Below are 12392 nucleotides of genomic sequence, written 5' to 3'. Positions count from 1 at the left end.
CAGGAACCTTATGAAATTCAACAAGAAAAAAAAAGCAAAGTCCTGCACATGGGAAGGAATAACCCCTTGGAACAATAAAGGCTGGAGACTGCTTGGGGAGCAGCTCTGCAGAAAAGGCTCTAGGGGTTTCTGCAGACACCAAGCCATAGGTTAGCCAGCAGTTTGCCCCAGCAGCAAAGGTCAGCAGCAGGCTGGGCTGTATGAGCAGTAGCACAGCTTGTGGAGCAGGGGAAGTAAATATGCTACTCATCCCATTTTTTTATTGCACGTTCTCATGAAGAAACAAATGCACTAAAAAAAAAAAAAAGTGTTCCACATTCAAGCATTGTCTTCTGTCATGCCACTGTGATAAAACTTACACATTTCAGAATGTAAACAATGAGTACATCACATCATTATCACAAAAATCAGGCTAGGGTGATTAAAAGTTGATCAGTTTTTTCTTATTAGAAAGCAATTATACCACCGCCAGGCTTTTATACCTTAAAAATTAATGTATCAAAAATTTCATGGCTTCATCCCTCTGTAAAACTGAAAGGAATAAAGTAACAGATGCAAAACATTCTTCACCTCTCTTCAAGAAAACGTTCAGAACAACAACACACATTGAGCGATTCTATCTGTAGGAATGAACTGAACAAAAGGTGACTCAAACCCGCAAAAGAGCCAGAAATCCTAGAGGAAAGCCTCACCGAGCAACAGTTAAGCTCTATTTTGCCACCTACATATTTCTCGTTGTAGGAATGTCCGTTGTTTTTTAAAAAAAATAATAATGAAAAAAAAAATCACACGGTAATTAGCTGCACAAAACTGCAAGATGACTGCAAGTCTTCACTTTATGAATGCACTCTTAATATCTCTCACCATGTGTTTATTTTATGTAGGTTGCAGCAATATTCCAGTTTCTTTAGTTTGCTTTCACAGTAAACCTGCTCTGACCAAGTTAACTGAAAAGCTCTAGAAAAAACTGCTTCAGAACAAGTGTCTTTTCCCTTTTTTCTGTTATCATCTGTCCTTTGATAGAAAAGCACCATTCAAACATTCCACAGCTGTTACCTTCATATTTACAGCTTCAACTCCGGTGAGACCATTCATTGTATCTGTCTATCATTCGGAAATAACTAAGAAAAGCAAGGTTTGGTATGAGTTTATTTCATCTGAAGTCTAGTATCATCACTGAGCAATACGAGACTTATACAGAGGGCTTCTCTTTTTTGCTGATTTTTGCATGGACCATTTAAAAGGTGTAATTTCCCATACAAAGCACTCCGTGATACCATTACGAGGGCATATACTGTCATACTTCATGCCAGGTCATTCCTTACTCTGTGAGTAATCTTACCTGATGTCTATCAAGTGATTAAGAGTAGTTCTAAATGAGAAAAATAAGCCAAATGAGGTAAGAGGGTCCGTGCTTATATGATTTCCGAGACTGTATACATCATCTATGCTCAAATTCATTTATTACCTTTGAAAAACATGAAGGAAGAAATGACAGGCTACAGGTAGTGTTTATGCTAAAGCAGAAAGCAGAGCTGGAGGATATTTTTTCCAACAAAGACTTCTCTGAGATGGAAGGGACTCCTGGCATTCTGAAAGCAGGCAAAATGAATTAGACAATCTCGACAATCTTACACACCAGTTAGTTTCTTGTAAGCTGTAAGAATCCCTGAATTTATCTAACTTTGTTTTTAAAAAAAAAAAAAAGAATTGTTTCTGCTTCTTACAGCTATGAGAACTCAGCAAATTAACAACAACTATTGTCAGGCAATTAAATGCTAGGGAGTGCCAACAGGGTATCTTTCTTTTAAAGCCCTTCAAACAATTTGTAACTTCCAGCTGCAGAATGGGCAGTGAGCTGCACCATCTGTCTACAATCTGTCACGTTGTTTCTGACTGTATTTTAGATTTCAGGACATACAGTGCACTTTTACTTGCTTAATCAACAGGTACAACCGCACCAGTTTCAACTGGTGCCCCTGCTTTTAACTTCAGTTTGAGTAATGCCATCTGTAAGACTGGGAGGCTGGCTGGCAATATGAACGTAAGACACGATGGGCTGGAGGGGAAAAACCAACAGGGCTAGATGAACTGTATTGTAAAAATTATGGGTAAAATGTAAGCATAAATGGAGTTGTGTATACCTTAAACAATAAGGACAGTGAACCTAATGCAGAACGGAGAAGAAGTGAAAAAGACAATGAAACGGGGAAGTGACCAGAAAGAAGTAGGAAGAAAGTTTATTTGAGCTGCTACACACCTGGAAGGGTGGGGAAGGGCAGCACAGAAGAGACCAGGCACAAGTACTGCAAGTCAGCACATGTTTATTTGTTAGGACAAGGCAAGAACTTAAAACAACATAGACTAGAGACAAAAAACAAAGGGATGACCAGAAATTTTGTTGTGCTGGTTAAGGAAATTCCATAGGAGTTTCAGAGCTAAACTTTAACTTTTGAGACAGCCTGAACAAGAGGATGCAAGAAAAATCAGGGAACTGTAAAGGCATACATAACCAGAAGAATAGAATAGTCATTAATGGAGAGAAAAGCAGGAAAAAAACAGTATCAAAGTACATAAAGTTCATTTGTGCCATGTATTGATATAAGTAGAAGCACACCAAAAAGACAGCATCAGGAAGACCAAGCATTCCCCTGTTTTCCAAGAGATTCACCTTACCCCATCTGCAAACTGACCACACCTTCCAGGGACTTCGTACACAGAAACTGATACTTGAGCTTGTTTGTTAACTCTGTTCCTCCTTCTAGGTTTTTTTAATGGTATTATTGTGTTAGTGTATATAACTAATCTCGGAATGAACTCCTGACCGCAGTATCTCATCATATTAGGTGTTATGAACACAGAGGCACTCACAAGGATTTTTCACTTATTAGAAACTACAAGGCAACATAATGGCAATATTACATACACAGTACAGGGAAATTCTTCTTACTGATTTCAGATTTCTGGTTCAGGTGCCTTTTCTTTTTTTCCTTTTTTTTCCTCCTCCAAAACAAGAATGGATTTGTACTTAATTTCACTGATGCGAACTACTGCAGGTGATGTGTATAGTGAGTATTTCTTTACATTTTCAGCCCAAGTTCTCTGTTTGCTGAACTTAGTTCAAATGTCTTTACCTTCAGTTAGTAAATTACCACATTAAAAAAAACCCCAAACAAACACAAACCTCAGTTATGTAACTTCTTCCGCAACTGATGTCGATACTCAACTAGTCATGCTAAATGTTAGTTACCGTCTGCTACACAGTTCAATTAGAAAACAACACAATACTCTTTTTGTGGTTTTTGTTTTTTTTTTCTTAAAAATACCAGTAATGACACTTGCTTCTCTCTCGCAGACCACAGTGGTGATTCTTAGTGATGCTGATGAGCAGCAACGCATTGTAACTTTTCATAATACTTTGAAGACAGCTCAAATTAAAACATCCTCTGAGCTTGTTATCAATTTCCTTCATCACATAAAAAAAAAAAAAAGAAAAAAGAATAGGTGACTTCATACTACATTACACATTATTATGGCCTTTTAAAAAAATACATTGTGTGCTACCTAAGCCACTATCTAATGTGTCCAGAAAAGAGAAGCTATCAATTTTAAATATGCATTTAGAAACATGGCAGAAATAAAACACAAAGGAAAAATGGAAGCAAAGCCTTGTAAAAATAAACTGAAGTGTAATGACATTTTTTTCTATTTCTTATTTGATGAAAACGTTAACAGCCTGTCTAGCAATTAATTCTAATATTTCCTTAATTTTGCTATTTTAGTGTTTGTTCTTTAAGTTGCCGACTTTCTGTAAACACACTCTGCATAGCAGAATTTCATATTAAACTGCACTCCTTAGCATTCTTGACTTACTTCAAATAGGTTAAATATTTTGAGCGCAGCTTTTTAAATTCTACTAACCACTACACAGATAAATGATTGAAAGTATCACTCCAAAGGGCAACATCCATTTCAACAATGCTGGTCTCTTAGTAACAAGGAATGACAACTGTGAATGCCTTTGTTAATATTAATGAACTTCATGGTGCCACATAAGGTTTTCAAAAGAGCTAAAAAGGAATAAATACTTAATTAATGTCTTAAAATACAAAGCATCAATGCACCAACCACCAGAAATACAAAAATAACATGGTATTTCTAACAATGCTCAGGGCATTCCAACTTACACAGACAATCTAAAGAACCGCTTAGGGTGACAGAAATTACTGTGTATTTTCCTCCTTTCTGTGTTGTTCTTTAACATTACAGTGCTAGCAAAGTTTACTTTCCACATGCGTCCCAACACCAGTAAGTCTTCCAAACTCCTTGTATCATGATTCCAAACTACTTGTATGTGTGATTTCATAATACTGGTGAATGTCCCTTAGCGTAAAAAGCTGGAGAGCATGGAAAAGGCTGGAAATGGTTTACATATACATAAGTAACAATCACCCACTCTTATCGTGGGTCCAAAACACAAAACCCCTCATCTGAATAGAGAAACATCAAAAATACATGTTAATTTAAATGAAAAGCAAAGCACTATCTCATTAAAGCGCTTCAAAAAAACCCCCAAAATTAGCATTTTAATAAACTCTGAATATGCTCTCACAGAAGCAAGTACGCACGTAACAAATGCAATGAATGCAACCCATGAATGCAATTGCAAGGGTTCTATCTTTAACTTTCCTTCATAAATCAAAGGTTAAAAGAAGTTAGTCTTGGACTAATTTTCTAAAAAAAGGAAATTTTCAAAAGGGACTGACAGAATTGCACTCTACTGTGAAAGCTGATACATAATTTAGGCACAAACACCGCAGATGGTTAACTTTGAGGAGTAAGAACACAAGGAACGTACACAGAGGACTGACCTGCTAAGCCGTACTTTAAAAAGTATCAACCACATGGCAACTCTCAATGAGGCTTGCTTTAATATAAGAAGTAGATGGTGCTTGATGTGGTTTTAAATGAAATTATTTAGGTGCTTGAATACAAGGGTTTCCTTTAATATCTATTATCCAAAAAGCCATGCACTGAAATTGTTTTTCCTTCAATGTTTTTTCTACTAAGTCCATTCCTTACACATAAGGGTAAAATTCAAACCTCAAACCAGGACAAATTCCATGTCCAAAACCACTCAAAATCGTTCACTTTTTTGTGTAGTCCTTATAGCAAATATTAGATGAGGTGACATTTTAAGGCATGGAAGTACTTGAGTTATGCCTATTACAATACTTCCTCCTATTCCTTTTTCCTCCCTTTTACGTTCTTCAATAACCTTGGAAAATATATATATATATATATATATATATATATATATATATATATTTTTAATATCTGGCACATTATTCTCACAGTCTTGTCCCTCAAAAACAGTGCAGAGTTTGACCAGTGCCTGGACATCACTGCACTGTGCAGTCTGAACAAGGACACAACTTTTGGCCTATAAAGGTAATAATACGAAGCAGGAAGTCTAAACTAGGCTGGTTTCATGTTTAAAGAATTATTGATAATAATGAAATTAGAGACTGCTTCTTAATGATACATACATAAGACACTAAAACTAAGGTGTACTGACCATCTTAACACTGATTTCCAAAAATTGAGAACTTGTGATGTAGACTGCATAACACTATGGGTACTCTTAGTATCAAAATTTCTTCCAAAATTGCTAACATTCTCATGAGGATGAAATTAAACTTCTTTCCAGAGTCAATTATCTTTTCCAATGCGCTTTCTTATTTTCAGCAATAGGTGAATAAGAAAGCAAGTAAAGTATCTGTTTATTGACTGGAATGCTTCAATTATTCAGGAACTAGTGCTGTATTAACCAATTAAACTAACAGTATGTGATATATTCCATAATGGTTTCACACAGGTTGTTTGTCTATTTGACCTGGGAATATGCCAAAATAATCTATTTGTAGTGTAATCTCCCTGGCAAAGCATAAAAACTCCCAGTCCTACCCCACCATGCATCGGGGGACCTGACAGGGTATGCAATCAAGTTTATTGCAGAGACTACTTAATAGACTATTGATTGCTGCAAAGAAAACACTGAGATGCGTTGGAATAAAAAGAACGTCTCTAATCTAATGCATAGATTAAGGTGTCTTTACCTTCTCTTAGTAAGAATAATTGTTCATTCTGAAACAATTATTTTATTGTTTATTTTTTTGTTATTCAAGAGCAATGCATTTTTAAATGTGAAGATAACTGAATTACCAGATTGAGATTGACAGACATTGTAATGCTTTTATAAAAAAATAAATATCACAGAATTGAATAACATCTCCGTTTAGGAACAGGCTTGGATGCTGGTCTATCTTGACTACATAATGTCTTGTAAATTCAAGAAAGTTTTGAGGAGGGAGGGAGGGAGGAAGAAACTGCCATTCCAGTCATAGGTCATTCATGGGAAAACAGACTTTGGCTGGTTGACAGCATAAACACTTCTGTGTCCTGTCCTCTAGGACAACGCACATCTTTTCAGAGCGGATGCAGCACTAGCCATAGTGTACTAACAGTACGTATAATAAACTACAATCCAGCTTGTTGTTAGGAATACAAAGTGTCTTTGAGAAAATATATATGTTCTTAAAGACCAAATGCAGCCAGGCAAAGGATACGACCATTAAAAAAACTAAAAGGAAACAACCCATCAATACTGGGAATTGCTATCAGCCTTTGTAACTATTAACTATCAGACAGAAACAAAACTTTTTTTTTTTTTTTTAAATAGAAGTTGAGAATAAAATTTTTAAAACCACTTAAGAAAAGGACTACCTGGATTTTCTCATGAAGAAAGAGACTGAAGTTTAGTATCTTTATCACATTAGTCATCAGCTTTAGTCTTACTGTATTTTAATAGACCACATATATATCCTATATATACACACTATGTTACAGGAGACACAAAACTGAATGCTGTAATATCTACAAAGGAGATAGCAAGGAGAGGTAAACGAGTCATATAAATCCTCAGTTTGGGAGTGTACGTTTATAGCCATATGTAAATGAACTCCTACTACATTCTGGGAACCACCACAGAGAACCATTTCAAATGGCACGGGCTAATGAACATAGACACAAGTGTCTTCTGCAGTTGAATTTGTAGTGAGGTACTGAAAAGTAACACACATTGTTATTTGTTCTGGATCAGTTTTAGTTAAGAACTTTTCTGATTGTAGAGTAATTAAAATAAATAGTTGAGACATAATTCTAGGTACGGAGACATTCTGGTTTCTATTTTTCTTCCCAAGGAAGCTGCAAATGAACAGAGGCAGGCCATAGTAGGGCACTCAGAATCTACTGGTTCTACAGTATCAGGGTAGAAGAATTTTTCAGTTTGGAGAATACATGCTTGCTCACTCTACTGCAAGAGCCAAGCTTGCTCTGAAAGTAGCAGATTACCATGATTTTAAGCTGAAAAACTTCCTATTTACTGTATAAGAATCAGTACTCAGGCTAACAAAAAGCATGTATACAATCCATTCTCCAAAGTGAAGAAAGAAACTGCAGGGAAGAGTCATTTACCATTTCTTGTTCTGTTAATAACATATGCATCATTCAGTTGAAATACGAAGTTTCCATTCACAAAAATGAGATTCTTGCATGGAGAAGTCTTCCATACCAGTTTCTGATTCAAGCCAAGACGTTTCACTCTAGTCAAGGCTATCTAAGACTATGATATTTGAAATTCACCTTTTCAATCTCAAGTTCCATTAGAAGAAACTATTCCTCCAGATATTAAAACACAGTACAGATTGGGCTTGAATGCTGAGAACACGATGCATATTCAAGAAGTTATCAGATCTTTATCTGAAAGTGGCACAGAGTTTGCTATATCAGCCCTTAATGTGATCCTCACTTCTGAGGCAGCTTTGCAAACTGAAAATTTCTTTCACATTTGAAATAGGCGATTTTAAATTAATTTCATTCCTTCAATAAACAAGTACTATGTATAATGAATTCACATGATACGAATATGTCACGGGGAGGGGGGGGGAACCAACAAACAGTTTTCTTTGATTCATTTGCACAACCTTATTATATTTGAGTTGTGACAATAATTGTAAGTTTTGACAAACGCTAAAATCACATTGTGATACATAATTGAGGTATTTTTACCACATGTGTTGATTGTGGAACTCAGTGTCGCAGCTCCAGTGGAAAGGCCACCTTTTGATACTGATGAAGCTACAGATGGTGTAGAAGACGCTGGAGTCGAAGCAGCTGCAGTAGAGGAGACTGATGATGACGTTAACCGCTCTCCAGACTCCATATCTATAAGAGAGAAGATAAATGTCTGTGTTCTACATCAGGAAATGAAATCACAAGGGGCTACAGGAGTATCTGTGCTGCCCATGTCTCAGGACCTCCACTTCATTCTTGAGTAGCTCCTCTGAGACCTCCACGAGGGAGGTACACCACGCAAACGGCGCTCAGTCACCAGGGGAATCCAGCCCAACTGCAGCAGTACGGGAATTAGGCAGTGCTGTTGAGAGCTACGTCACATTTCAACTTGAATGCCAACGGCCCCACGTGGGACCACCCCCCACAGCCTCTGCCCAGAGCCTCCACTGGGGCTCAGGTTGGCACCTGCAGCTGGTCTGTGTCCAGGTCTCCTGGCTGGGTCCCAGCTCTAACCTTAGAGCTTCCCTCCAGGCCTGCTTCAGCTCCTATCTTCTGCTACTCCTGACCAGGCTACCAGGCAGCCCCTTGCCCGACAGACCCCTTTACTTTGCCTGGACCCTGTCACCAGCACCAGCATTCAGATCACATGGGGCTGAGTGGCGCTGGGAAAGGCACCGCCTGTGTCACCCCCGACGGCCAGCTCGTCCCTCCTTGCAGAGCCACCCTGCCCTTGCTGCTTCCGGGGAGACCACAGCAATTATGGGAGACAGTATGAATATAAGAACTTCTCTAAATTGCTAGCTTTTGTTTTTTCCTGGTGAGCTTTTCATATAAAATAAGGCATTTTTATTTGTGCCATGAATTGCCTAAATCAAAAGTTACCAGACTTGCTTCACTGAACAAGCATGTGTATTTTAAGAAAAACGCACGGTAAAATTATTATTAAAAACAGTACTTGTTGGGAAGTAGTTTCTCAAACACTGAAAAACTGCAGCCAAGCAAACGATGTCTAAGCACACCAGTAGCAGAGTCAAGACTATGTGACTCAGTCTGCCAGAACTGCAGTTGATGGTGAGTCACAACCAGGGTATAAACAAGGTGGGAAGAAATCTTTTCAGAGTCCCTTTATTATTACAAAAGCAGCAAGAGTAAGCACAGTTAACTCCTAACAGGGAAACTCCTGAGAAACCGGTTCCTGTCCCTGAGTCTCCTCCACCTACAGAGGAACACCCTTTCCCAGACCTATTGCTGGAAGGGTGAGGAGACAAAGTACTAAGCCTAAATCAGACAACTGCTATAAAATCTCACTCCCAGTCTTTATAATACAGCATGCTAAGTACACAAGACACGCACACCTTTCCAAATTCCATTTTGATCAATTTAGAAAATGGATGTGTTAAACAGTACTTCTGATCCAAAGTTATGTTAAACAGTGACTTCCCAAATTCTCATGTGGAAAGCCAGCATAGAAGCTGTTACCTTCTTCTCCAGAAAGATGCAGTATCCTTGGTTCCTCTCAGTCAGTAAAAATTAATCTTAAAAAGCCAAAGGAAATACAAAAGCAAAAGTCACAGGAAAACACACAAAACACCTGGGCGATGCACTGTGCACATTTTAACTAAATCATTAATTCCTTATCACTAATAAGATTTTACATGGGCAATTTCTAAGTACCAGATAAAGTCTCTAGACTTTGCTAGCTAGCAAAACAAAACATACTACTTTCCCAAAATGAAAATTCTGCTAACAAAGGAACAATAGCGTATCATATAGAACTGCTTACCCTTTACACAAACTGGAAACAACTATTATGCAGAGAATGGCACCAAAAGACTTCATTGCTATTATTCTTTACAACCCCAGTTATCACACGTCATTTTCATGCATGCAGAAAATTAATTTTTTTCTGCAAATACAAAAAAAATCAACTTCTTACACTTACATGATACAAGAAAGTATCTACTATACTGAATATGAGGTCTATGAACTTTTCTTCAGAACAATAGCAGAAATCATGAAAACTATTTCCTTCGGAGAATTCATCAACGCAAAGTATTATTAAAAAAATTAAATTTTTAATTCAGGACTCCTAAATACATACTTTTCTCCAATTAAACATTTTCTATCCATAGTTAAAGAATACCTCATTGATTTGTAGTAATCAGTAAATGTAATCCAGTTAAACTGCCACTCAGTGGAAGCAGGACAATGAAAAATACTGTGGATACTGTAGACTTCAAATGTTATATTATGTCCATTAGATTTTGTAATTATTCCTAACGATAAGAATTTATAGAAATCCCTTTCATAAGGGATCACAATTTAAGTCTGTATCTACAGATTTAAGTCTGTAGCATTTGCAAACACATGCATTATTTCATGGTACAAAAAATTTACTATCTTTAGCGTACACAGAGAGATCAACAGACATACATGAATATACCAAAATACATTTTTTAGACACTATGAGGCCAACAGGCAGTCCTTGTACAAAACCCGATGGCTTTGCTGTATTTTGGCATTCATTGTTGTAAGTGTGGCCACAGTGAATTTACTGTATTTACGGATGGAATAAGGGAAATTAGCAACTCATCATAATGATATTATTACAGTAATCACCTGTAAAAGGAAAGGTATTTCTAAGCTTTAATGCACTGCATTCAAAACTCAAGATTGAAACTTTTTTACTTGTTTCCTAACAAAAACATCCAGACCTCTCCAATTTCTAAAAAAACCTGCCGTCATGTTGTGTGTAATAATACAGCATTAAAACAAGTCTTTGCCATCTAACATATTTCATGAATAGGCACAGTTAAGAACCACCTATATGCAATCTGCATTTGTGCCATAAATGGGAAGATATGCTTGGTAAATCAATACTTTTTTTTAATACAGAAATGTAAATTTGGCTATACTTGCAAGCTTTTAACCAACGTAAGCCATCTGTTTGAATTGGTAATACAGCATCAAGGAAGAACTGGGAGAATAGTAATAAACTGCCCTTTTAATCCACACACCCCCACCCTGCTCTTTTTGTTTCAGTTTGCGGGGGGGGACAGACGGGGAGGGACATAGCGTTGCATTTTCAACCTTTAATTCAGCTGCTTGTTTAAAGTTGTTAATAGAAAACTGGGATATTGGTATTTCTGAATTATTTTGAACTGAAGAAATTATATTCTTTTCCTAGAGACAGACATACTTTTGCTTTCAAACTAAGTCAACCTTTAATTATGTTTAGTTAATTACTCTAACCACAGCAGATGGCTGACTCCAAAAGAGATAATCCCCAAAACAGTCATTAGTCAGGATCAGCAATAATTACACTGTAGACCTAATGCGTTCTGCGACTAAAAAAGTCCATACCAGTGACAGCAGATCCATATTCTTTTAACCTCCAGTATGAACTGGACATTTGTTCCATTTTAATGTATTTTGCCAGTCAATACTTAAGATGAACTTTCATGATTGCTTTTTAAACTCTCATATTTGTAAAAAAGAAATTGCATAAGTAAAACTAGGAAAACCCCCAACTTTTTATTTTCTAGGCGTCACTTCCTCTCAGTGCTTTGCCCGAAACTCCAGTTATTTTCCCAGAATTTTCCATAGCGAACAATATTCATGACTGCGGCCAAATCCAATGAAAACAGAACGCAATCTCTCATTAAACAGGAACAAAGCAGGGAAGTAACAAATTTCTAACAACTATTTGACAGCCACCTGGTGAATAGTCCGAGAGCATTTGGTGTTCTCTTGCCTTAGAGCAAGGTATTTAACCGCACTGTATCGCGGTATTGCCCGTCGAGACTAGCTCTTGAGATCTTACCACTGCTGAAAGGAGGCAGATGGGGGTCCCTCAGAAGAGGCAGTCGGGCACAGACAAGCTCGACACAGATCTGAAATGCAGTTTCATTCTACAAGGTAAAGCTTTGACACCCCACTCTCCTCGGCGTTGGGCCAAGCCCCAGTCAGGGCCCAGAAGCAAGCGCAGAGCAGAGCGCAGGCACTGCCAGAGGGTCCAGCGGGACGAGCGGCACCCAAGGGTTCCGCGCCGCTATGTCACAAAGGCCATGGAACAAAGGGGAGGGGTGTAAAAGTGTGAAAGCAGCCATGAGCCAAAACAAACAAGCACCCTGACCTCAGAGAGGTCAACCTCAGAGAGAAGTGTAGCACCCACAGGAACAGGCAGAGGAGGGGTGGACACGGGAGGTGTCTGCAGGGAGGTGATGCACCTGGCTCGACCAGCACCGTCTGCTCAT

At 37.9% G+C, this 12392-nt stretch overlaps 1 protein-coding gene across 18 annotated transcripts in view; it reads right to left on the bottom strand.

The window, feature by feature from the left end:
• Positions 1–12392, bottom strand: part of BAZ2B (bromodomain adjacent to zinc finger domain 2B) — a 152906-nt gene that overhangs the window by 69822 nt on the left and 70692 nt on the right. For all 18 annotated transcript variants that reach the window (XR_008467564.1, XM_054207654.1, XM_054207650.1 and 15 more), the window contains one exon: positions 8131–8286. Coding sequence is in view for 17 of the 18 variants with exons in the window: in XM_054207654.1 (XP_054063629.1) it covers positions 8131–8284 (154 nt within the window). In the remaining variant the exon portion in view is untranslated. The remainder of the gene's footprint in view (positions 1–8130; positions 8287–12392) is intronic.

Source organism: Rissa tridactyla, chromosome 7 (genome assembly GCF_028500815.1).
Source record: "Rissa tridactyla isolate bRisTri1 chromosome 7, bRisTri1.patW.cur.20221130, whole genome shotgun sequence".
NCBI classification, from domain to species: Eukaryota; Metazoa; Chordata; class Aves; order Charadriiformes; family Laridae; genus Rissa; species Rissa tridactyla.
This window is presented reverse-complemented; position numbering and strand designations above follow the sequence as displayed.